Here is a 23,686-nt window from a genome sequence, read left to right as displayed (position 1 = left end):
GTTTGAACTGAGACTTTTACCACCTTTAATCTGACATCTTTTCATAAAAATTTTACGAACTTATCAAACTTATTTTAATGTGACCCTTACAAGACTTTTAGACACTTTTATAAAACTTATTTAAAAGATTTTCGTGCTTTTGAGTTCAAATTACAGAGATGATGATATTAATTTACTAATTTAGCTATTCCTCTTGTTATTTAGTTATGTGATTTAACTATTAAGCATGAGATTTATTCAGTTTTTGATTAAATTACTTGCATGCTAGATTTTATACTAAAAAATTTTGAAGGATAAAAGAATTTTTTGAACGTTAGGTTCATAAATATCACGATAGCTTAAAGTACATCACTAATTGAAAAAAGTAAAAGCCATTACTAATTGAAAAATTAAAAATAATGTTTAATTAAAAATTAAAATGAATTAGAAAATATAGTAACAAAGTTTGTTTAAAAAAAATATAACTTTTACTTAAAATTCGAGAAAGAAATAAGAGAAATAATACTTATTTAAAGTTTAAGTTCACATAAGCAAATAAAACTCACTTTTATAATTAGATAAAAAACTAAAATCAAATAAAATCAAAAATAAAATAAAATCAAAATCAAATAAAATCAAAAATCAAATAAAATCAAAAAACAAATCAAATCAAATCAAATCAAAAATTAAATCAAATCAAATCAAATCAAATCAACAATCAAATCAAATCAAAATTTAAATCAAAATTCACCTTCTCTTTTAAAACTCCACTTCTTCCAACAACTCTATGATAAAGATGTTCAGACAAAAAACCATCTATATTTTTAAAAGGATGATCAAAAATATACAAATCAGCATCTTGGTAAATAGCTCGAGCAATATCTATTTTTATTCTCTGTTCCATGCTTAAATGAACACCCTACAAAAAAATTTTATTAATGTCATAGGTATCAATATAGGTATCAATCATAGGTTCTACTGAAACTGAAAATATAGAGTTGTTGCTTTGTTTATAATGCCATTTGCCAATACCAGCAAGCTTGCTTGGTGAAACCAAGTGAATTTAAGGCCGAGGGTGCGTTTCTTGCTTTTAAGTGGCGCCATCTGTGACAAAGAATACGACTTCAGCCACACACACGCGTCACTGCCCGTTTATAGGGCGAACTCATTCATTCATCCACAGATCGTAATTTTGATCTAAACCAGAGAATGATCAATATCCAATTCGTTACCCTCAGAAGTATGATTTGGTATGGAAACATAAAAAGGACTTTGTGACGCGATAAATTTAAAGTGAAGCAGTCACCATTTACTGCAGGAAGAGTTTTCGGCCGGCTTGAATCGAACTCACGACCTCTTAAACATGTGCCCAATGATCTACCATTCAGGCTATCTCGGCCTACAAGTATCGGCCTACAATTCTCTTTAAAAAGCCATAAATAGTGATACCGCAGGATTTAATGAAATTTTTACTTTTGATAACATGGGAGAAGGCATAATCCTCAGGTCAATGGCAGCTTATTTTTGTAGCGACGCACTTTTATTTAAAATACAAAATATTTAATTTTCTTTTCATTCCAATTTGCATTCCAGTCACCAGGAAGAGCAACCTTAAAGTTAAAATTTAAATTTATTTTGGCGAAGCAATGAGATTAATCTTTCTTAAGAGATACTTGCTCGCCGAATTATATAAAGAATGGAAGTTTTTTTCTTTAATTTTATGAAGTATTTTACACTGATTTTCATCTAATATTTCATCCAAAATTAAAATTTTATTAATCATTTCTTTTGTAACGTTTAATTAAGAGAATTATGTTAATTCAGAGAGTTTAATTAAGAGAATTTTATGAGAAGAAGAAACAAGTTATAAAAGATATTCGGGGAATGAAATTGTAATTTCTTGGTTAACGAAATCTTTTAACCCTTTCGTTACGGCTACGCTGAAGTAACGCTTCTGAACGGTGCACCGCTCCAAGAAATGTACATATTACATGTTGGTAAGCCGATGTTCGGACTTTCCTATTTAAGTGTTACATTACAATTGGCGATCAAAATGGGTTGTAGGTGGCGTAGAGCAGAACTCTCTACCTATGGCAACACTTCGCATACTTTCACCATTAGCGTGTGGAGAGTCATAGGAGAAGGAAGTACGGTGGTTTCTCTCTTGATTTTCAAATAGATTAAAAACGTTTAGATTCGGAAACTACATAGAACTGAAAACTACATTGAACATAGTTATAAAAAAAAGCATCGTGGAAATTTTAAAAAAATATTTGTGACAATTAAATACAACTGAAAAAAGGAGAGGGTCAAGACGTGGAACCCGTATCCTCACCAGATGGCGTTGCAATCGCGAATATATTTAGATATTTTTCTAATGTTTTAAATAAAAATGCTATCGACTTACAAAACTTATTTTGAGCATTCAAATATGTTTTTCGTGGTATTAATGGTTATATTAAAAAGTACAACACTGAATTTGGCTAAATATGGTGCTTGGAGAGTACGCAAAAAAAAACACTCTAAATAACTTTTGCTCTAATGATCTGATTATCTTGTTCAAGGACTCAAATCTTAATTGCTTGAGAATTTGACTTCAAATATGTTAATTAATTAACACAGACGCTATTTTGAGTTACGAAATCAGAGACAAAAGCGTACTTTCTCTGAATAAATATATCTCTTTTTTGACGAATTCTGTTTTAGGATCCTAAAAATATAGGGGATAGCCGCAATTTGGAAAATATGGTTCAAATAGTCAGACCAGGACTGCGGTCTAAAATTTGGACCCCTTAATGTTAATTTTCTTTTTTACGTATTTCATCATATCTCCCGAACTTTTTAAGTGAATTGAAAAAAAATCTCCTCACAATTATAAAATTCGTTTATGAAAAGAAAATTACATGCAAAAAATATTTTTTATTATTTCATTTAGGAACAGTCGAAGAAACTTAAATAATAAGGCGTACAATTTTCGAAATTATTTTGAAGAATTTAATTTCACGCCACAAAATATAAATTTTTAGCGAAATCGGCCGCACAGCTCCTGAGAAATCGTATGTTAGAAAAGTCATATTTTTAAATTTCGAGTTCTCAGAAATTATTAAAGCGATTTCGCTCACATTTTGCATTTTGCAATACATAATTAGATTCTTCAAAATAATGTCAAAAATTGGGTACCTCATAATTTAAAACTTTTTCGACTTTTATTAAATAAAAATATAATAAATAACTACTAAAAGTTATTTTTTGCATGAAATTCTCTGTGGATAAAAAAAAATTATAATTGTGCTCAAAAACTTTTTATTTACTTTAGAAGTTGTCAAGATATGGCGAAATACGCAAAAAGTAAAATTAACATAAAGGCTCGAACAGCTCTCCTGGCCTAACTTTTAAGACGATATTTCCTAGATTGTGGCTACCCTCTGTATTTTGGAAGTCAGAAATCCAGATCCGTCGAAAAAACGGCATGTTTATTTAGGGAAAGTATGTTTTGTGTCTTATTTCATAACTTAATGATCGTCTGGACTAATTAATTAGCATATCTGAGATTATCTCTTCGAAACATCAAGATTGAGTCTTAGAACGCGAAGGATCCAATCATTAGATCAAAGGTTATTCAGATTGGTCCATTTTTACCATTGCGCATTTTAAGTTAAGGAATGATACATTAAAGTTTTAAAGGTACAAATGTCCCAGATGGTAAAGCAATGCAACCAAAATGGGCATCCAGTAGATAACTAAGGATATTAGAACTTATAAGCCAAAACTCGGATTATTCTTATTATAAGTTAATTTTTTATTAGTCATTTAGCTTATACGAAGTATTTAATGAAGAATAAAATATGATTTTTAAACTATTTTAATAAGAAAATGCCACAGCAATAAAATTTAATTATTTTCTCTTTTTTACGTTTAAGAAAAATTAAATATTTAATTGGAAATAATAAATTTTAATATTAACCAGTTTTCATTTACATTTACATAAAAAATGAATTTACAACATGGATTTAACTTTTAATGAACATAAATCACATTTCAATTTTCAATTTGCTAACGCATATTTTACTTTGCTTTTTTCAAAATTTGTTATAGTGTTATAGTTTAATTCCTTTCTTCTCTGGTGGTTGTTGCTGTTGTTATCGGCCATTAAGGCACTGTGAGTTTGATTGCTCTTGTTTCTCATTGGCGCCATCTATAGCTAAGAATTCGACTTCTGCCACACCCATACGTCACACCCGTTTATAAGGGTGGACCCATTCATACAACCATTCATTCATCCACCGATTGTAATTTTGACCTGAACCAGAAAACGATCAATCTCCAATCCAGTACCCCCAGAGATATAATTTATTATGGAAGTATGATTTGTTATGAAAGTAAGAGGTATGATTTGTTATGGAAGTATGGGGTAGGATTCGGTACAGAAACATAAAGGACTTCGTAACCCGACAAATTTAGCGTGCACTAGTCACCATTTCACCAGTCACCAATCACTTCGGCCGGATGGATTCGAACTCTTGTTCTCGCGACAGCGAGTCCAGAGTCCTACCAACCAGGCTATCCCAGCCATTTCTCTAGTAAATTTCATTTGCTGAATTCTAGAATATCATGGATTAATGTAAGTAAATAAAAATTTGCTTACTTTTTGGCCAACTTCTGTTTCGTCCCCAGCGGGTAAACTTTCAATATCATTCATTAAAGCACATGCTTCTAACGTTTTTTGATAGAAATCATTGTTTTTCTCTTTCAAAAATAAGATGTTCTTTTCCAAAGACATACTCTGTATCCAAGAATCTTGAGTTACAAATTCAATTCTATCCTATCAAAAAAAAGCAATTATTTTATTATTTCTCAAACCTTTTGAAACAATACCTCCCAGTTCTTCTGCATTTTGAGGAAGATTTTATTTTTACGTTTAGTAGGAAAAATTCTTAACTCATACTTGATTCTTGTTTTAGCAAAGTTAATTTAAATTGATTTTAGCTACTAATAATTTAGACGTACTTATAGTCAGACTTGCCTTCTCTATTGCTATGGTTTACAATTATTTTCAAAGCTTTAACTTACTTTTTTGAAGAGCGTAAACGGTGGCAGGTATGCAAGTCATATTGAAGCCAATTCTATGCTCATGCCCTCAAATTTCTATGCTTATTTTCAAAAAATATCATAGAATGGTAGACATATAAAATCCGATGCTTTCAGAATTTCGGTAATATTGCCAACTTTTTAAAAGCCTCATCATTATAGAGCAAAAATTAAGTGACGTTGCATATGAACTTTTGAATTATTTATATTTAATGATGTAGAAATTAAGTTCAAATGAATAAAGATAATACATTAAAGCATTAAACTTAGGTACCACTAGATTAAATTTTGACAATAAGCGTAGAAAATTGGTAGCCCCGTGAAGACATTAATGAGAAAAATTGAATGAAATAAAGATGAAAAATTGCGAAAAAAAACTAATGAGAAAAAAAAGTTCTTACAGAAAAAAGTTTGTATAAATTGCAAATTTGGAAATGCGCATTATTTAAAAAAATTTTACGGTATGGTTGAAATCACTCGTATTCGGCCTACAGTGTGTGCGAAAAGAGAAAGAAACTAATTAAAATTGGATCTAATCATTGTATCTTTAGTACTATCATGAAATTCAGAAATTCAACAGTTCACTATAAAAATCCTTTATCCTTCTGAACGCCTAAAATTATAGTAGTTACCTTAGATAAAATAGTGTAAGTACTATACTTAGAACTATGTAATGAAACACCAAGAATAAGTTTTTACACTACTAGGTATAAAGTAGCCTCCACCTTGTTTGTTATTAACACATTGCTGACCGGTCACGAGTTAACTCGTGTTTTCGTGGTCAAATGTTGGTGACCGGTCACGAGTTAGCTCGTATTTTCGTTAGCAGTGATCTCGTGGTGACTATTTTAAAAAGTGGGCGTAATTTTCCTTACTTTTCACGTTTTACTATTTAATTCTCTACCAATTTATTATAACTTTACGAAACCCGATATTTTCAAAACTTGTGGTGTACTATTACACATAGGTGATCGTTAACTTTTTATCAAACGGCATTAAAAATTAAAAATTTTTACAGTTTATTTAAATTGTTTTACTTCCACATCCGCTTTTAAAACAATGGCCAGGCACATGGGGTAACTTTCAGAAAAGTTGCCGGTCAGCAATGTGTTAAGAACCACTAAAATTTATTGCTACAGTAGAATATACACATAAAAATCAGTAAAGTTATTTTTACGAAACAATTAAAAGTAAGAATCATTAATTTAGATTGCACATGCATAGTAATTTTTAAAATAAAATTAGTTTGTAAGTCAAAGAAACGCTTGAATGAAGCAAATATATTAACCTCTTTGAGACGGAAATTGATAAAATTTGCTAAAATTAGAGGGATTCCCCATCGATTTTCCATATTAAGGCTACACTGACTAATGAAATTAAGGTGACAAATCATCACAAAAAAAGGTAGAATAAAAAACTGACAGTTGTTGGCTTTTGTTAATATGGATTGTAGAGAATTACCTTCCATGTTTGTTGCGTAGAATATTGTCTACAATGAATAATATAGGTGCTGAAATGATTTAAAATTCGATTAATTAAGTCATAATTAAATGGTTAAATTTACTAACTTAATATCTTAAATATTCCAGAACTATCACACGTTTAAACGGAAAAAATTTTAATGTATGCTGTTATGAAAAAAGTTCTTAAACACTGAAAATATTGACAGCTAGGCAGTCGAAATATTATTTAAAAATAATTTTAGGCCTGCCAACTTGCTACGCTTTTTGCGCAAACTTAGTCTAGTGGTAGCTAAATTTATGTTTTAATGCAGGGCCGGATTTACGTATAAGCTAAATAAGCTGTAGCTTGGGGCCCCGAGATGGCAAGGGCCCCCAGATCCAACTTTTTCCTTCTTTTTTTTAAAGTTTTATTCGGAGCTGGAGCCCTCTGAAGCCTAAAATACATTTTTTTTCTTTATTACATTGGAGAACGCTTTTCAAAATCTAATAGAAGTGTTTACAAGTATAAAATAATTGTTACTTTTTTAACCAAAAGAGCAATAAAAAGGCCTTTTGACTCATGAAAATATCCTGTAGCTACCAGTGATGGAAGTAGTCCATGGATCCTTAAAAGCTTTACTCCATGGAGTAGTCAAATAACCGCCTCAATTTACGCTGTGGGAAATGTTTTCAGCTTCTTTAAATTGCTGTGGGCTCTTTTGTCTACAGAAACACCCTTTTGTCTGATTTCTGGGCAAAAAGTTTCTAGGGATGTGGGAGAATCTTGTTTAGGGTCACTCTGTTTCGAGATTTCCGTTGTGTCTCATTGTCGTTTAATTTTAACTTTTCTTTTTTGCAAAATATATGTTTTCCAATTAATACAAAACCTTTTTTTCTTTCTAATTATCCTAAATGTTTTAACTAGCTTAATTGTTTAATTTACTTAATTATTGTAATTGATTTTAATTTGTTATTTTCCAAATTAATCGTGCATGAATCCGTGAACTCCTTTATTTATTTAAATGGTGGGCCACCATTCAATTCCCTCTTTGACAGGCCCATCTGCAAAAATTCTTGATTTGGTTTATTTTGGATGAAATTGAGATAACAGATGTGGTAATTTTACTTACTGCTAATAGACAGAAGCAACATGTGATATTGCTTGATAGAGCATTGAAATCAAGTGATCATCAGCTAAACAAATGTTTAAATATATATGTAAAAAATATTGTTCAAACCTCCTGTCTGACCAAATTTTCCATGTATCCCCGAAATATGAATTATGTTTAATTTGTAAAATATGATATTTCGTACACAAAATTCATTTATTTAGTTAGCTTATGCTTGTATTGTTTATTGATCATACTTGTTTCTGTTTTTAACTCCCTCATTTTTGTTGTTATTATGTGTTTAAAGTTAATAGGGCATCCAAATTTTTTAATTTATAAGGATTTCAAATTTTTAAAGAAAAGTCGAAATAACTTCTTAAAATTGCAAATTGAAAGTATTTTAAAAATTTTGGCAGATTTGTTTCTATTTTAAATCTGTGCATTTAATTTAATAAAATAAAAACAAATAAAAAATAAGTTTAAAAAAAATAAATAAATGACTAGATAAAATATAAAACTGTGTTGTCAATGAAAAGGAACATATCTTTTAAACAATTTGAGTATTAATAAATTATTTAAAAATAAACAATTTTAAAAGCATACCTGCCAACTTTTAATCCTTTCGAGGATAATTTTCCCTAGTGGTAGTAAAATGTAATTTAAATTGCAGTTTTATGCAGAAACATATGCTGTGTTTTAAAGAAACTTCAGAGGACTGCCACAACAGTATTGCATATTTATAAATATATTTAATTTTTTTGAAAATAGTGGTGGTCAATTAAATTATAAATTAAGTTTATAAATGCTAGGAATATATAGAAAACATAAATTTTGCTACCACTTTAAATATAGAAATAAAATTTTACGCCAAATGCGTAAAAGTTGGCAGGTATGTAAAAGGGAGAAAAGTTTCTTGATTTGTTTAAAAGGCAAGTTTTGTCCCATCATTGGATCAAGAGACTATTTAATATCTGTTTCTAAGAAGCAGTAGGTTGCGTGTGGGTGTGTGGATAATGTAAATAAAAGAGGCATGCAAAAAATGCCAATTTAACTTCAGTTAATGCCCTCGATATTATATTTTTAACCTCCTCGCAAAAATGTAGTAAAAAGTTATACAAATTAATTGTCGCAAACAAATTAATATTAAGTAAGAACGAATCAAAAATGATATCGAAATATGCTGAATCACTAATGAGACAGGCGGGATGAAAGACATCGAAACCAATTTGGTTAAATAGTAAAACTAGAAAGTGTTTCAAAAATCCGGACATGTATCAGGCTTCAATATTTTTTTTACTGCCACAAAATTTATCAGGGACAATTCGTTAGATTTCAATACGGGTTTTTCTTTAATTAAATATTAACTAATATTTGTCTTTCCAAGCGTTTCATTCTGTAATAACGAATGTCAAGCATTCAAAGCATCCAGTTCAAGAATGTCAAGTATCCAATTAACTTCATTTATTAAATTTTTAAAAAAATTAATAATAATAATAAATAAATATCCGCAAGGCAAGTGTGTATATTTGGGGCTGATGATTATGAAATCTAACACAAAACTGTGAGATCGCGGGTTCTATTCCAGCTGATGACAGTTTTTAATTATTATTTCTTAATACTGAAAAATGCATTCCTTTTTTTTTTAAGTATGCATGTTAAAAACTAATAATTCAACAAGTATTTAAAAAACTAGAAAGCTACACCCCCTGTTCATTTTGCACACTAACCCTCATGGTTGCTTCTGATTAATCATCGCAGATTAAGAGGAAAAACGGTTTATTTCCATCTTTTTATTCTTCAAAAATTACGATTGAATTTCTATTTACATTTCGAAAATGACTAAAATTCGGCAAATCAATAAAATTGGTACCTCCTGCAGAGTTATTACCCAGTGAACATGAACTCAAGGGCACTGAGTTCGAATCCCAGTGTTGACTGGTCGATACGAATTCTACACCAGGCTTACACCAGCCACTGTGCCGAAGTAAAATATCCTCAGTGGTAGACGGATCATAGGTCCCCTTGTTGTCAGACTGACAGTGGAAAGCTTTTGTGGTTTTCCTCATCATGTAACTTAAATGCTGGTCAGTTTCATCAAAACGTCCCCCTCCAAGACGAAAATTTCTTCCAATACTTGATCCTGGAGTTCTCTTGTGTTCTGAATTGAGTTTAAAATTAGAAGTCTAATAAGTTGAACATTAGTAGTCGTAAACTCGTAATTGGGTTGGCTGTTCAATGACTATTATAAAATAAACTAATAATTTGGCCGGGATAGCCTGGTTAGCAGGGCGTTGAACTCGTGTTTGTGAGAATGGGATTTCGAATCCAGCCGGCCGAAGAATACCCATGTATAAAATGGTGACTGGTGCATGTTAAATCTGCCGTGGTCACAAAGTCCTCTAAGTTCTCACAACAAATCAATACCTCTGGGTACTGATCCAATTCTCTTGTCTTCTGGATTGAGTTCAAAATTATAAGGTGATTATTCAATATTATACGGAGTTAAACATTTGTAGTCGTAAACTCAAATTAAGTCGGTTGTTCAACGGCGGTTATGAAAAAAAAATAGAACTAATAATCAAATTGTATTTTCTTACGTTCTTTCTAACTCCTTGCTTATTTTTGACACACCTTCATAATTTCATGTTTCTAAGTCATAGAGCAGCAAAACGAAATGTAACGTTTAAAAAAGAAACAATTTAGAAGAAAAAATTAGCAAAAAAAAAAATGCATTTAAAATTCCAAATAACATAGATTCAGAATTTCAAGAAAAAAAAACTCTGTTAAACATATAATGGTTCTTCTAACATACCAAATCTTTACTCTGTGCTTATGATGTTCTTAAAATGAGTTTGTTTTTTTCCTCGTTCAAAAAATATGTGTAATAATAGAAAGGCTCAACATTATAATCCCATCACAATCAATATATTTAACAATAAAGCAATATTATCAAATTTTTAATAATATAATGTTAATATTCAGCAATAAAAAATACGACAGTTTACTTTAGGTGTATAGAAATTGAATTGAACTTAAAAGGGCCCCATCATTTTCAGTAGCTTAGGGCCCCGCCAAGCTTAAATCCGGCCCTGTTTTAATGTATTATTTTATTTATTCATTTAAACTTACTTTCCATACCACTGCAGATAAATCATTTAAAAGTTCATATGCATTTCTACGTTGCTCTATCTCTCATCTTGGCTCTATCTCTGGAATCCTCGGCTTTTAAACGTCTACCACTCTATGCAATGTTTTGCAAAAGACATAGTATTTGGCAGGCCTATAATTCATATCAATCGAATGGGAAAAAGACCGCTAACGGCCCCAGGCGCCCAGATAGATATTGATGATGATGATGAATTCATATCAATCAAATGTTCAAAAGAAATTTATGAAAAGAGGTAACCAGATCTTTTAAAATAAACTAAGCGACCGTATGAAGTATTTACGATAAACAAAGTAAAATTACTTTTACACCAGCTTCTCCTTCCTCTTTCTTCATTTCTCCCAAAAGTGCTCGCAATAAAGACGATTTATCGCTTTCCATTTCTCCAACTACTGCAATCAAGGACTTTTTTGGAACACGCATATTGAAATTTTGGAGACAACTTTTAGTCGAGCCATACCATGAGAAGCTTGCATTTTTCAAAATTGCGACATGTTCTAAAAAAAAAGAGAAAAACTTTACAAACTAAGTAAATATTTTGAACGGTAAATAGGTAAATAAAATTATATATATATATATATATATATATATATATATATATATATATATATATATATATATATATATATATATATATATATAAACAAAATAATTAAAATATATGATCTCGTCATCAGCTCACACGATTATATTCGCAAAAAAGAGTGCTTTCTAATATTGCATTATTAAAACCAAAGCAAAATATATCAATGCAATAGTTTGAAGTAAATATTTTGAATATATATATATATATATATATATATATATATATATATATATATATATATATATATATATATATATATATATATATATATATATTCAAATTGATATATATATATATATATATATATATATATATATATATATATATATATATATATATATATATATATATATATATATATATATATATATATATATATATATATATATATAAATGCACCCGAATACGAAAGTCAAACGGAAAAAAAGGCTTAGAAAAATGAGAGATATTTTTTTAAAACATGTTCTGCCAAATATTTGACCGATCATTCGATCAACTGAATTTTTGACTAAAGGGCTAAATACTCGTCACATTGCTAATTTAAATGCAATATTATTCAACATGAGAAATTCACAAAGGGGAGGAAAACGTGAATTTTTAAGCTGCTCACTGTTTGTAGTTCAGTTTCAGTTTTTTTTTTTTGCTTAAGTGATCTTTTTCAATAAAAAAAAGAGAAAACGTTTACTATATAAAAAAATAATAATCAATAAAAAGAAATAATAAAGTACTCGGACATTACCAAATAAGTATTGAATTTTATTTTGAACTATAACAGTTTTGTTTTTATTTTAGGCTTTTGTTTAAGACTCATAAGTTATCTTCAATTAAAATATTTAATTTGAATTTATATTACTTAATTATGTACTAAATTTCTTCCATTATTCATTCTGTGAGCATTGCAGTCTTTTTTATTTGAATTTAACTTTAAAATGAATTTTTGTGTGTATTGATTTTGTGCGTGATATGATAAGAAAAAAAAATTCTTTTTTCCAATGTTTATTTATTTACTTATTTTGATAAATCTTTTTTTTTCTTGATATGATATAAATATAAATTTTTTTAAAAAACAGTGTTAGTATTTTTAGTATTAGTTAGCATCTGCATGATAGTCTCACATACCCCCTTGGGTACGTACGATCACTTCAAGTTAAAAATAACAGGTGCCGACTATTATCAGTAACTTTTATATTTGGATTGTAATTAAGCATTTAAATAATGTAAAATTCTATAAAGTACATCTTGCTCAAAATGCATATATAATACCTTTATAAAGATTGAAAATATTAGGAAAACAAGAAGTTTGTTTTATTACAAGAAAATTACCATCGGAATCTTTTAGAATCTGTAAATTTTCAAGCTCTTCACTCTCAAGAAACTTTTGAACTTTTTTAATAGATGCAAGACACTGAAAGGAGTAAAATTTTTTAATGTTTTTTAAAAAGAAAAATATGCAATGTATATAATATGCATTAAGTGCTAAAAACTATGTAAACCATCAAATATCGCGAAAGGTACGCATGGATAAAAAAAAAGGTAAGAGGAAATATTTAAAACATTATATTTCAAAAAAGGTAAAGAAAAAAATTTTCAAAAATGTGTTTAAAGATGCGATCCCCAACTTTGAAATTTTAAGGAGAAACTCCCGTTTTTTCTTTCGTTCTTCTTCTTTTTTTTTTCTTGCAGATTCGGATTTTCCAGAAAAAAGATGACTCCAATTTAATTTTCAAAATATTATAATTTTGTTCAAAGATGGCGCTGTAATCACACAATAAAAATCAGGTACAAATTGTTTGAGATGGAGTTATGTAAAAAATACATTTCGGATCAAAAAATTAAAAGTAGAAGTGATTTATATTTTTAAAAACGTGTCGAGGGAAATCAAATTCGCCTTCTGCCGCACCATTTGGTGCTGGGACGACTGCTAGAGATAAAGGGGACAGTTTGTTATCATTGGATAGTTTTCTAAAAACATCGAACATGTCCTTTTTTATTTTTTCGACTTTGAACTAATTTTTCGAGTCATATTCATTTTAAAAAATCTGTACCCAATTTTTATTTTGTGATTACTGTGCCATATGTGAAACAAAATGCAACAGTTATATTGCAGTTCTTTTTCGTAGAAAATCAAAATATATTAATAAAAACTGGGGTTTCTTTTTAGGATTTTTAAATTACTAATGTCCCCCTCCCTAAGGATGGAGATATGTGGTTGAATTGGGTATCATTGATTTCATGTTTTAAAAATATACCCTTGGTGTATTTTTAGATTTTTAATCCACTGAGTATTTCTCAAATTTCTGACAGTTTCAATGCTTTTGAATATTTTTATGTATATAAAGTAATAGAAAAGAAGTAACATACCTCAACAAAATAAGCGAAAAGATGTAAGAGACTTTGGAAAGGAGATTTTAATAGATAAATTATGAAATAAGAGAGAAATATTGTCTTCACATTAGCATTATCTTCCATCAAAACGTAAGCAGTTATTGTGGCCAGAGACACCTGTAGGTGAAATTCAAAACATTAAATACACATTTTGTATAAATAAAATATAAATTTGTTTGTCGAAACTGTTTGAAATTTAAATGTTTTGAAATATGAAATACACATTTTGTTTTGATAAAATACAAATCCCCTAGTCGAAACTTTGAAATATAATATTTTTTTTCAGCTTTAACACGTTCACGCCGGGTGTTGCGCCTAAAAGCGTGACGGAAAAGAGAAAATACTGGTAGAAGAACTATTTCAATATTAGATAATATTCAGGAGGAGTTAATCTATTCTCAACAATAACAATTCACTGTAAGGAAATTTATCACAGTGAAGAAGCAATTCAATATAAAAATTGCATCTGTTAAAAACAATTGGTAGTTACGGATTTTTATTATTCCCGGAAAAAAACTAAAAAATGAAATTTATTTGTTACCAGCTTTTACTCCGGTGTGCCATCCGATGAGACAATCTAGCGTGACCCACCGGTGGGTCACCTCGGCGTGAACGTGCTAAATTATTTTTTTAGGTAGAAAAAAAAGTATTTTAACCCATTACCCTCCCCCCCCCCATCAAGAAGAATTTTCTCTAAGTCATCATTATTTTTTATTCTAAGAATTTATCTAAGAGGACAATTTCAAGTGGTGTTTTCCACTTTAGTTCCAAAAATATTATAAGCGCATACTTCAAAATCTATAAATGAATTTGTATATTATTAATATATATATTTCAGTTAATACAATTTTTCCCCAGATAAATTTCAGAAAATAAAGTAGTTCAGTTTCAACATGGGATCGCATCTACGTTTTAAAAATAGAATAGTGATAACTTAAGATAATGACTTAATATTTTTTCTTATATTTCAATGAAAGATATATACTAACTACCACGGCATTTTAAATTAAAGTCATAATACTTAGCTTTAAAACTGACACGTTTTCCTTGTTGAAATTACTGGACGAAGTGATTTCCAAAAGATTTTCGGAAAGTGTTTACCTTGATATATGTCAGGGTGCCTCATCGAAAATTTCCGATTCGTTCAAAGTGATCCTGAAAACGATTCTACAGGTATGATTTCTTTCTTAGTGAATTGATAAAGTTATATTTGATCTACAACAACGATTGTTGTGTCCAGATATTGCAGCGACAAAGTTTTGTGCCACAAAATGTGATGCCTATTTGAAAACAGACTTATTTGTTTACTACCGCTATTGGGGCGTATCACGCTAACTTCTACAATTTGTGTTTACGATTTGGATAGCAAATTTCAGTTTCAATAGTGCTTACGTCAACAATTATAGTGGGCGTCTCACGAAAACTTGAAATAAATTAATAGTGTGATTTATGACTACAAAAGCTGATTATTTGTGATTATTTGCAAACATTTGTGCATTCTGAAACTTTTATTTATCCTGGCCACGGCACCAAATAGAGCTTCATAGTGCGAGTTGCACTAAGACAATTTTGTTTTCTTGTCAGCATAAAGTTTATGCTGAACCACAATTTTATTTGCAGGTTATAATTTTTAAGTAAGTGCAGATAAATTTACTTTATAAACTTTATAATTATTTCTGTGCATACAATAACACTATAATGTCTAATACAATCCAAATCAGTGAAAGTGCTGTTCCCAGCTGGGTAATGGACACTATGGATATACTACAGCAACAACTTCAACAACAAACCGAACTCAACAAAACTCTATCTCAGCAAATAAATGACATCAAAACAGTTTTTGAAACTAAGATGACCACACTGCAAGAAAGTATGGATAAGATCCAAGCTGAAAATGATGAATTAAAAAAAGAAAATAGACATCTACAAAAAATCAACAAACTGAATGCAGAGTCAGAAATGATAATCCCAAGCAATCCCACGATATCCATAGCCACTCCAGTAAAGAAAAACAAAAATCGAAGGAAATCATCAACAAAAGCCAATACGAATAACAACCAACAAAAAACAATCAGTGACGAAGGAAAACAACAAGCAGTTACAAAAAGAACCAGATCAACCAGTTCGGAGGAAGATGAACCCACCAACAAAAAATTTCCCAATGCAAAAAATTTTATTCCAATTCAAAAACAACAAGCCAACACCACAGCAGCTCAAGATGGAGCCACCATAGGGCAGACATCAATAGCGACCACCTCTAAGGAATGCCAGCATGGGGAACCGCCCGCTACATCCGAACCTAGGAGAAACCAACTGAACCAGCCTAATGACGTCATTGAAGAAGCAATGGAAGAAACAACAGATTTTCAATACCAGAGAGCAAGCAAACCCAGGATTCCACCGATAATAATAAAAGATAACAGCGTACAATGGCTAAACCTAAAGAAGAAGCTTCAAGACCAGCAAATAACCAGATTTGAAGGTAAACACACAGGAGAATATTTAAAATTACCTTTTTTCGAAATTGATATGAGACGTCGTGCCATAGATATACTAGATGACTTACAGATAAAATACCATACTTTCCAATTAAATGAAGAAAAGCCAATCAGAGTTGTCATTAAAAGTATTCCGGTAGAAATTACAGAAGAACAAGTGAAGCAAAACCTCATATTATATGGATTCACTCCGAAAAAAGTTACGCAGATGACAAAATTTACTGAGCAAGGCAGGACAAAATTACCTCTACATATTATCACATTAGACAAAACGGAACAAAATAAAGATATCTTCGACCTAACCCGATTCATGGATCTTGTTGTCTCAGTAACGAGTTACAAAGGGCGCCGAGGACTCACACAGTGTCATAGATGTCAACAATATAACCACGTCCAGGCCAGCTGCAGACATACACCTAAATGTTTGAAGTGCGGTCAGGAGCACCTAACTCATCTCTGTCAGAAAATCAAAGATACTCCAGCTACATGTGCCAACTGTGGTGGGCCACGTCCGGCCAACTACAAACAGTGCCCAAAATATCCGACTCTCAAGATCAACAGCTTCAACAATCAAAACAACATAATTACTCCTGGCAGCACAAACAGCTATGCAAAAATCGTAAAATCAGCATATCAACCAAATACCAGCAATAATCTACAAACAGACATAACCATCATCAAGGAAGCAAAATCACTACTATCAGAGCTCAAGCTCTTTGTGAACTTTTTACAAAGCAACGAAAGCTTTAACATGTTCAAGAAAATCCAAAAAGCAGTTTACTTAGAAGAACAAGAAGCAATAGATTCAGAATACTAAGATCAACACTGAAACCAACCATCAATATTTATTTTTGGAACGCTAATGGTATAATCGAAAAACAGCATGAACTAAAAAACTTTATAATAGAACACAATCCTGATATATTCATAATAACAGAAACTCATCTAAATGCAACCCAAAATCTTAAAATAGCCAACTATACAATCTACAGATGTGATAGAAGGTACAGAGGGGGCGGCGTAGCACTTCTAGCAAAAACCAACTTATTAACAACAGAATATAACTCAAAAGATGATAATGGATATGAGCAAATTTCTATTTTATTAAGCTACAGAAACAAGAACATCAAAATCACAGGAATTTATAATTCTCCAAAAAATAAATTAACAGATAATGATATGAACCTCCTATTTCCAGCCACCCTAGATACAATAGTAGCAGGTGACTTTAATTCCAAACATCCAATATGGGGCTGCAACAACTTCAATCACAGTGGTTCAAAATTGAAAGATCTTATAAGCAAATATCAATTAACAGTAGTAGCACCAACAACTCAAACTTACATTCCAAATCGGATTAACCATAGTCCGGACATACTAGACTTCGCAATAACAAACATACATGTTCCTATGCTCGCCTGCGCTCATAACCATTTGTCATCAGATCATCTGCCAGTTCAACTGCTCGTTGGGGAAACCATAGAACAATCTGAGAAACCAAATTATAAAACTGACTGGAACCATTTTCAAAATACTCTTACAATCAATGGAACAGACCTACCATCCTTGGAAAATGAAACTGCAATAGAAAACTATATACAGCAAATCCAGAATGAAATAACAGATGCTTTTAAAAACGCTTCCACAGAAACCAAGTATATTGCCCATCATTACAGATTACCACCTGAAATAAAGAATATAATAAGATTAAGGAACTCGCACAGGAAATGGTACCAAAGAACTTACGACCCAGCACACCTGGACGCAATAAAACAACTCAATAACCAGATTAAAAAACACAGTAAAAAATATAAAAAACAACTGTAGCCTCCCTCTGCACTACCGACAACTCTATATGGAAAATGGCCAAGAAACTGAAAACAACTCCTCAAATAGACAGACCAATAAATGGACCATCAGGCACAGCTTACTCAATATCAGAAAAAATCGAAATATTCGCAGATTCACTTCAAAATCAATTTTCACCAAATATCAACTCTGACCAAAATCATCACAATATCATCACAGAAGAAGTTAATAATTTTCAAACTGAACACCTCATCCCAGAAACAATAAATTCAACCAATAATCAAGAAGTTAGCTGCATCATACAAAAACTGAAAAACAATAAAGCTCCAGGTGAGGACGGGATAAAGAATACGATGATAAAACTATTACCAAACAACTACATCTGCAAAATTACGCATATTTTTAATGTCTGCCTTGTTCATAATTACTACCCACAAATCTGGAAAAACGCATCAGTCATTCTATTTCTCAAGAAAAATAAGAACCCAGCTGCTCTGAGAGTTATCGCTTAACATACTTGGAAAAATATACGAAAAAATCATCTACAATAGAATAAAACCACTTCTTACAGCCCTCCCCAACGAACAGTATGGATTCCGACAAAAACTAGATACCACCAAACAGTTACTCCGAATAATAGACTATACTGGCAGAGCAATCATAAATAAAGAAACAATAGCCTTCCTGATGATCGACATATCCAAAGCATTTGATAAAGTATGGCACACTGGTACAATATATAAACTCATACAGCTGAATTTTCCACCCGGCATAATCAAACTCCTATCCTGCTATCTTTGTAATAGAACATTTCAAATCACCATCAAAAACAAAAAATCCACAAAGAGAAACATCACAGCCGGAGTACCACAGGGCAGCATTCTGGGACCGATATTATACATATTATACACTTATGATTTTCCTATAAACAAAGCCGATTATAACAGCATAACAGCCTATTACGCAGACGATACCGGTATTATTATTAAATCCAGAAACCCAAATCATGCTCTTCAAAAACTACAAGACCATATAGACGAAATAGAAGACTGGTGCTCAAAATGGAAAACTGCAGTAAATGCTGGAAAATCACAAATATTAATTATACAAAAAAGAAGAATTAAAATACTTCCACAACTTCAACCAAAAATGTTCAACATACCAATACCAATAGTTAAAAAAGCAAATTATCTTGGCCTTATAATCAATAGCAAACTCACCTGGAATGATCACATCAAAAGCACAATAGATAAAGCAAATGCAGCAATAATAGCCATACAACCATTAATATATAATCAGAATATGTCACTTAAACTGAAGAAGCTACTATATACAGCAATGATCCGCCCAATACTTACCTATGCCTCACCTGCCTGGACAACGATACCTCAACATCTACTGAAGAAATTAAACCAATGCCAAAACAAGATCCTTATAAAAATAACCTGTGCAAGATGGTTCATCCGGAATACCAATATACATGCAGACCTAAAAATACCAACTCTATCACAGCATATATACAAGCTAAACGCAGATTTTTCGATAAAGCCATAAAATGTAAAACAGCAAATTTTAATGAAATCTTTAAATTTGAAAATTATATCAAAGATAAAAACTACAGACCAATAGCTGCACATTTCACCTCCGACGCCTCATATCATAACTATCAAAACAAATAATTTCATCAACCTTTCTGAAAATAACGTTTACTCATGCTGATACAATTCTGAACAACTCCAAAATCAAACAAACACAGTTTAGAGCAAGCTGCTCAATTTATTTTTTATTCCTTTTTAGTTATTCAAGCAAAGAGCTTGAAACATTCATAAAAGCAACTCCATTGCCTGCTTACCTCATTGCTCAACCAAAACTGTTCAAAAATTCCAGATGAATGGGATAGGGGCCGCTTCGCGGCCCAGGTGCCCAGTAAAATCTAAACACTAGGACTAGGACGTTTTCCTTGTAAGGGCAATAAGGCCGCAGACTACCAGTTAGACTACAACGAACGAACGAATACGTTTTCCTTGTTCGATGGATGATATTTTTCCAAATGAGGACAGGATTGCGAGTATATATGCAAAGATCCCAACTTGCTGCAGACAGTAGATAAATATCTCCGTGTGATAGTCTTTCAATGTACGATACTTGGTTTAGTAATTTGTGATCTATAGAATTTTTGCTTTTCACTTTTGAAAAAAATTAAAAAACTTATGAGATACGCCACATTTTTATACCTAAGCCGAATTGAGCCAACGCCTCCTATAACTGAAAGCTTTTCCACACGGTTTCTTACAAGTAGTCCAATCTGACCCCAATGAAAATAAACTATTTAACAAAAGAGAATTAGAAAAGAGAGAATTAGAAAATCTAGTAAAAATAAGAAAGTGGTAGCAAATATATGTCCGAAGATTTGTTTAATTTATGAATATGATTGGTTTGCTTCAATTACTCGACAATCACTACAGATTCTTCAATTCTCAAATGTATATGATAAATTTCTCTGACGTTATTAACTTCCTCACTTCACTTTGATTGATCTGAATTTTACATGGGGAAAAATGGCAGTATTTCTATAAGAATTATCTTTCAAATTAGGCCAACAGTTTTGCCATGTAAAATATTGCAAAACATTTGGCACTAAAAGAAAAATTGCTCACAAGGAGTTGGTATAGAAGTACTTCCATTTACCAACTCTTCTGTTTACTTACCATTGACGTTGAAGAGAGAAAGAGAAACTTAAACGCAAGTCTTAAGCCAGTTGTTTTCCGAAGCTTTCCAATTTCCTCTCTTCGAAGTTTAATGATTTTTTCAAGAAAGAATTCTTCCCAAGCATACATTTTTAGAATCTGAAAGTATATTTTTTCTTTGTAAGAAAAGGAAGTGTATCATTAATTTATTCAAAAAAATTGAAATCTTACTTTCATTCCTCGAATGCATTCGGACAACACTTCAATCATTTCATGTTTTTTATCATTTGCTTTTTTCTGAAACATAAATATGAGAAAAAATTTTTAATTTTTTTAACACTAGGTTTATGGACATTTCTTATATACCTATCTCTACGAACACACGTCAATTTGACGTATGAAAGAATTGTGATTCTTAATTTAATAAATTCAATTTAGCAGATTTTTATCCACCACTATTTCTAAATAATTCGTAGGCCTATATAATTCACCACTTCATATTTTCAAAATTTAATTTGTTGTTATTTACCATTTTTTTAATTATTTTCGCTTGTCTGGAGCAGTTGGCATCTCTGCACAGGGGTGAAAGCGAGACGGAAAAGAGGAAAGGCTGGTAGTAAAACCATTTCAGTTATAGCTAGTTTTGGGGAGGAGTTTACTTATTCTTTTTTTAAATTTTTCAACAATACCTACTTTATCTTGGAAAAGAAGCAGTTTTATATATATGCCAGAATTATAAAAGAAATCTTGATAGTTACAGATATTTCATTTTTTTCGAAAAAAATGCTGGAATGAAATGTTTTACGGACCAGGTTTTTCTCTTTTCCGTCTTGCTATATAAGGGCTTTCACCCATGTCTCTGCACTTAGAAACCAATGTATATATATATTATAAGAAAAAAAATGAAGATATCAGATATATATTTATGATATATTCCAGTATTTTATGTTTCAATACTCGAACTAAGCAACTGAAACCTTCAAAATCTGACACGCTGACATCAATTGACATTCTGCGTTTGTTCTTTCTATTACTGCTTATCGGCAACAGTTGTTTATCACTTGTTTTATTTGAGATAACGAATCGAAGTATTGTCGGTACATTCCTATTTATTATTGATGTGATAATTGCTTGTTTACTTAAACTTTTGTCTAAATTATGATCTCGTCAAATTGACGCATATCCGTGGAAATAGGTATACCACATAGAGAATTTCAATGTCTCAACGCTTTTGAGGTAAATAGCATTTAATATATAATTACTTCGATCAATGGTTAAAAGTCATTACAAGAGATAAAATAAAAATTCAAACGGGTTTTATAATTTTCCTTACAAAAGTCGAAATCCGTCAAAATGACATGTCCCGTAAACCTAGTGTTAAAATTAATCATTAATTTTTTCTTGTCTAATTTAACTGATCATGTATCCATGGGCCGTACAAAGTTTGATGACTTAATACTTTTGTGACCAAAACTGCGTATTCTTTTTTGAAGGTAATAAATCAGTTCGAGAATTCTCTGAGAATCTATGAGGGCAGAGATACCAATTTTTCTGGTTTTGACGAAATATATTAAAGAATTGTAGGGAACTACAAACTAAATTTTACAAACTTTTGGTTATTTTTGCCCACTTTTTATACAAATCTGTACGTCTTAATTGGATAACTGCCAACTTGTACGGCTGTTGAGAATAGTAGCAACACAAGCGTTTTGGCATATTAAATCTTGAAGTTAAAGGTTTAAAGAAAACATTACATGCGGTAGCCATGGAATCTTATGAGAATTTGCAAGAAAATTATCATCATCATAGCTGGCCAGACAGCCCAATGTGGGCAAATGCTTTCCTCTGAAGATTTCCCCATAACGACTTCCGATTTATTTTTGATCTTCAATTAATTTCAAGAAAATCAGATTCCACCTAGTCAGCTCATCTCAACCGCGGCCTTAATATTTCTGTAAAATGTTAATTCAATGAAACCTATGTAAGTTAACCACTAGTTACTTATTCTTTTAGTGCTTGAGTAATAATTTTTTGTCTAGTATTTTTTTTTTTACATTTAGCATCTAATTGATCATTACAAAAACATGCATGAGATTAAAAGCTCAGCTATGTTCCTAATGCCCTTGGAAAAGCAGCTGTGGCTGGTTTTAGACTTTTAACTGAACATGACAGTCTGAAGTCTCGCCTCCTTCGTATTGGCTTAGCCGATTCACGTGACTGCTCTCTTTGTGACCCATAAGATATAGATACCCAAATATTAAATGCATTGGATACGTGATCTATCCCAGAGAGTGGCAATGGAAGAAAGTAAATTTACGTGGCTCGTCCATTAAGTGTTAAGAATAAGAAATATTTTGGGGCAAAATGGTTTCCATTTTGGTTTTTATTCTGCTGTTTGTTTTTCTGCTTGAAATATCAGTCTTATGGTAAGATTTTAAAAATAAGTATAATAAATGTAAACACAGAATATTACCTGATAAATTAAACTACAATGTTCAACAATGATGTTTATGGGTATCAGACAGAAAGCTGTTAAAACACCTATAAAACACGAAGCTCCAACGAAAACCCATAAAATATAGATACCCAATACTAAACGTATTGGAGAGCCCCACAAGTCACTCATAATGAAGATGCCCTGAAAAATGTTATCTGCATCTACTGTAATTAGATTCTTGATCTTTTGAGGCATTTCAGAAACTTTGAGAGCCTGGAAAAATAAAATTAAAGTATTTCGTTACTCAATTATCTACAGGTTTTTTAAATTGCATAAATGAAGGGGGGGAAAACATTGCAGTGGATAATTATTGTACCATTGTTCAAATTTGTCCATTAACTCAAAGTTTGAACTTAAAATAAAAATAGTTATATTGGACTGGGGAACAACATTTTTGCTGCATTTATGCAAGCACTTGATCTTGCATAATTCGGGTACAT

The 23,686-nt window shown here is 31.1% G+C and overlaps 1 protein-coding gene across 2 annotated transcripts in view; it reads right to left on the bottom strand.

Annotated features, from left to right (window-relative positions):
• Positions 1-23,686, bottom strand: part of LOC107442091 (multidrug resistance-associated protein 1) — a 70,084-nt gene that overhangs the window by 23,962 nt on the left and 22,436 nt on the right. For both annotated transcript variants that reach the window (XM_087155935.1, XM_087155936.1), the window contains exons 10-17: positions 23,223-23,459; positions 20,981-21,046; positions 20,771-20,908; positions 13,732-13,872; positions 12,694-12,775; positions 11,088-11,281; positions 4,625-4,801; positions 731-898 (exon numbers count right to left, since the gene is read on the bottom strand). In XM_087155935.1, coding sequence (XP_087012061.1) covers positions 731-898; positions 4,625-4,801; positions 11,088-11,281; positions 12,694-12,775; positions 13,732-13,872; positions 20,771-20,908; positions 20,981-21,046; positions 23,223-23,459 — 1,203 coding nt within the window. The remainder of the gene's footprint in view (positions 1-730; positions 899-4,624; positions 4,802-11,087; positions 11,282-12,693; positions 12,776-13,731; positions 13,873-20,770; positions 20,909-20,980; positions 21,047-23,222; positions 23,460-23,686) is intronic.

This window comes from Parasteatoda tepidariorum, chromosome 12 (genome assembly GCF_982258835.1).
Source record: "Parasteatoda tepidariorum strain Cologne lab strain chromosome 12, Ptep-v5.0, whole genome shotgun sequence".
NCBI classification, from domain to species: domain Eukaryota; kingdom Metazoa; phylum Arthropoda; class Arachnida; order Araneae; family Theridiidae; genus Parasteatoda; species Parasteatoda tepidariorum.
This window is presented reverse-complemented; position numbering and strand designations above follow the sequence as displayed.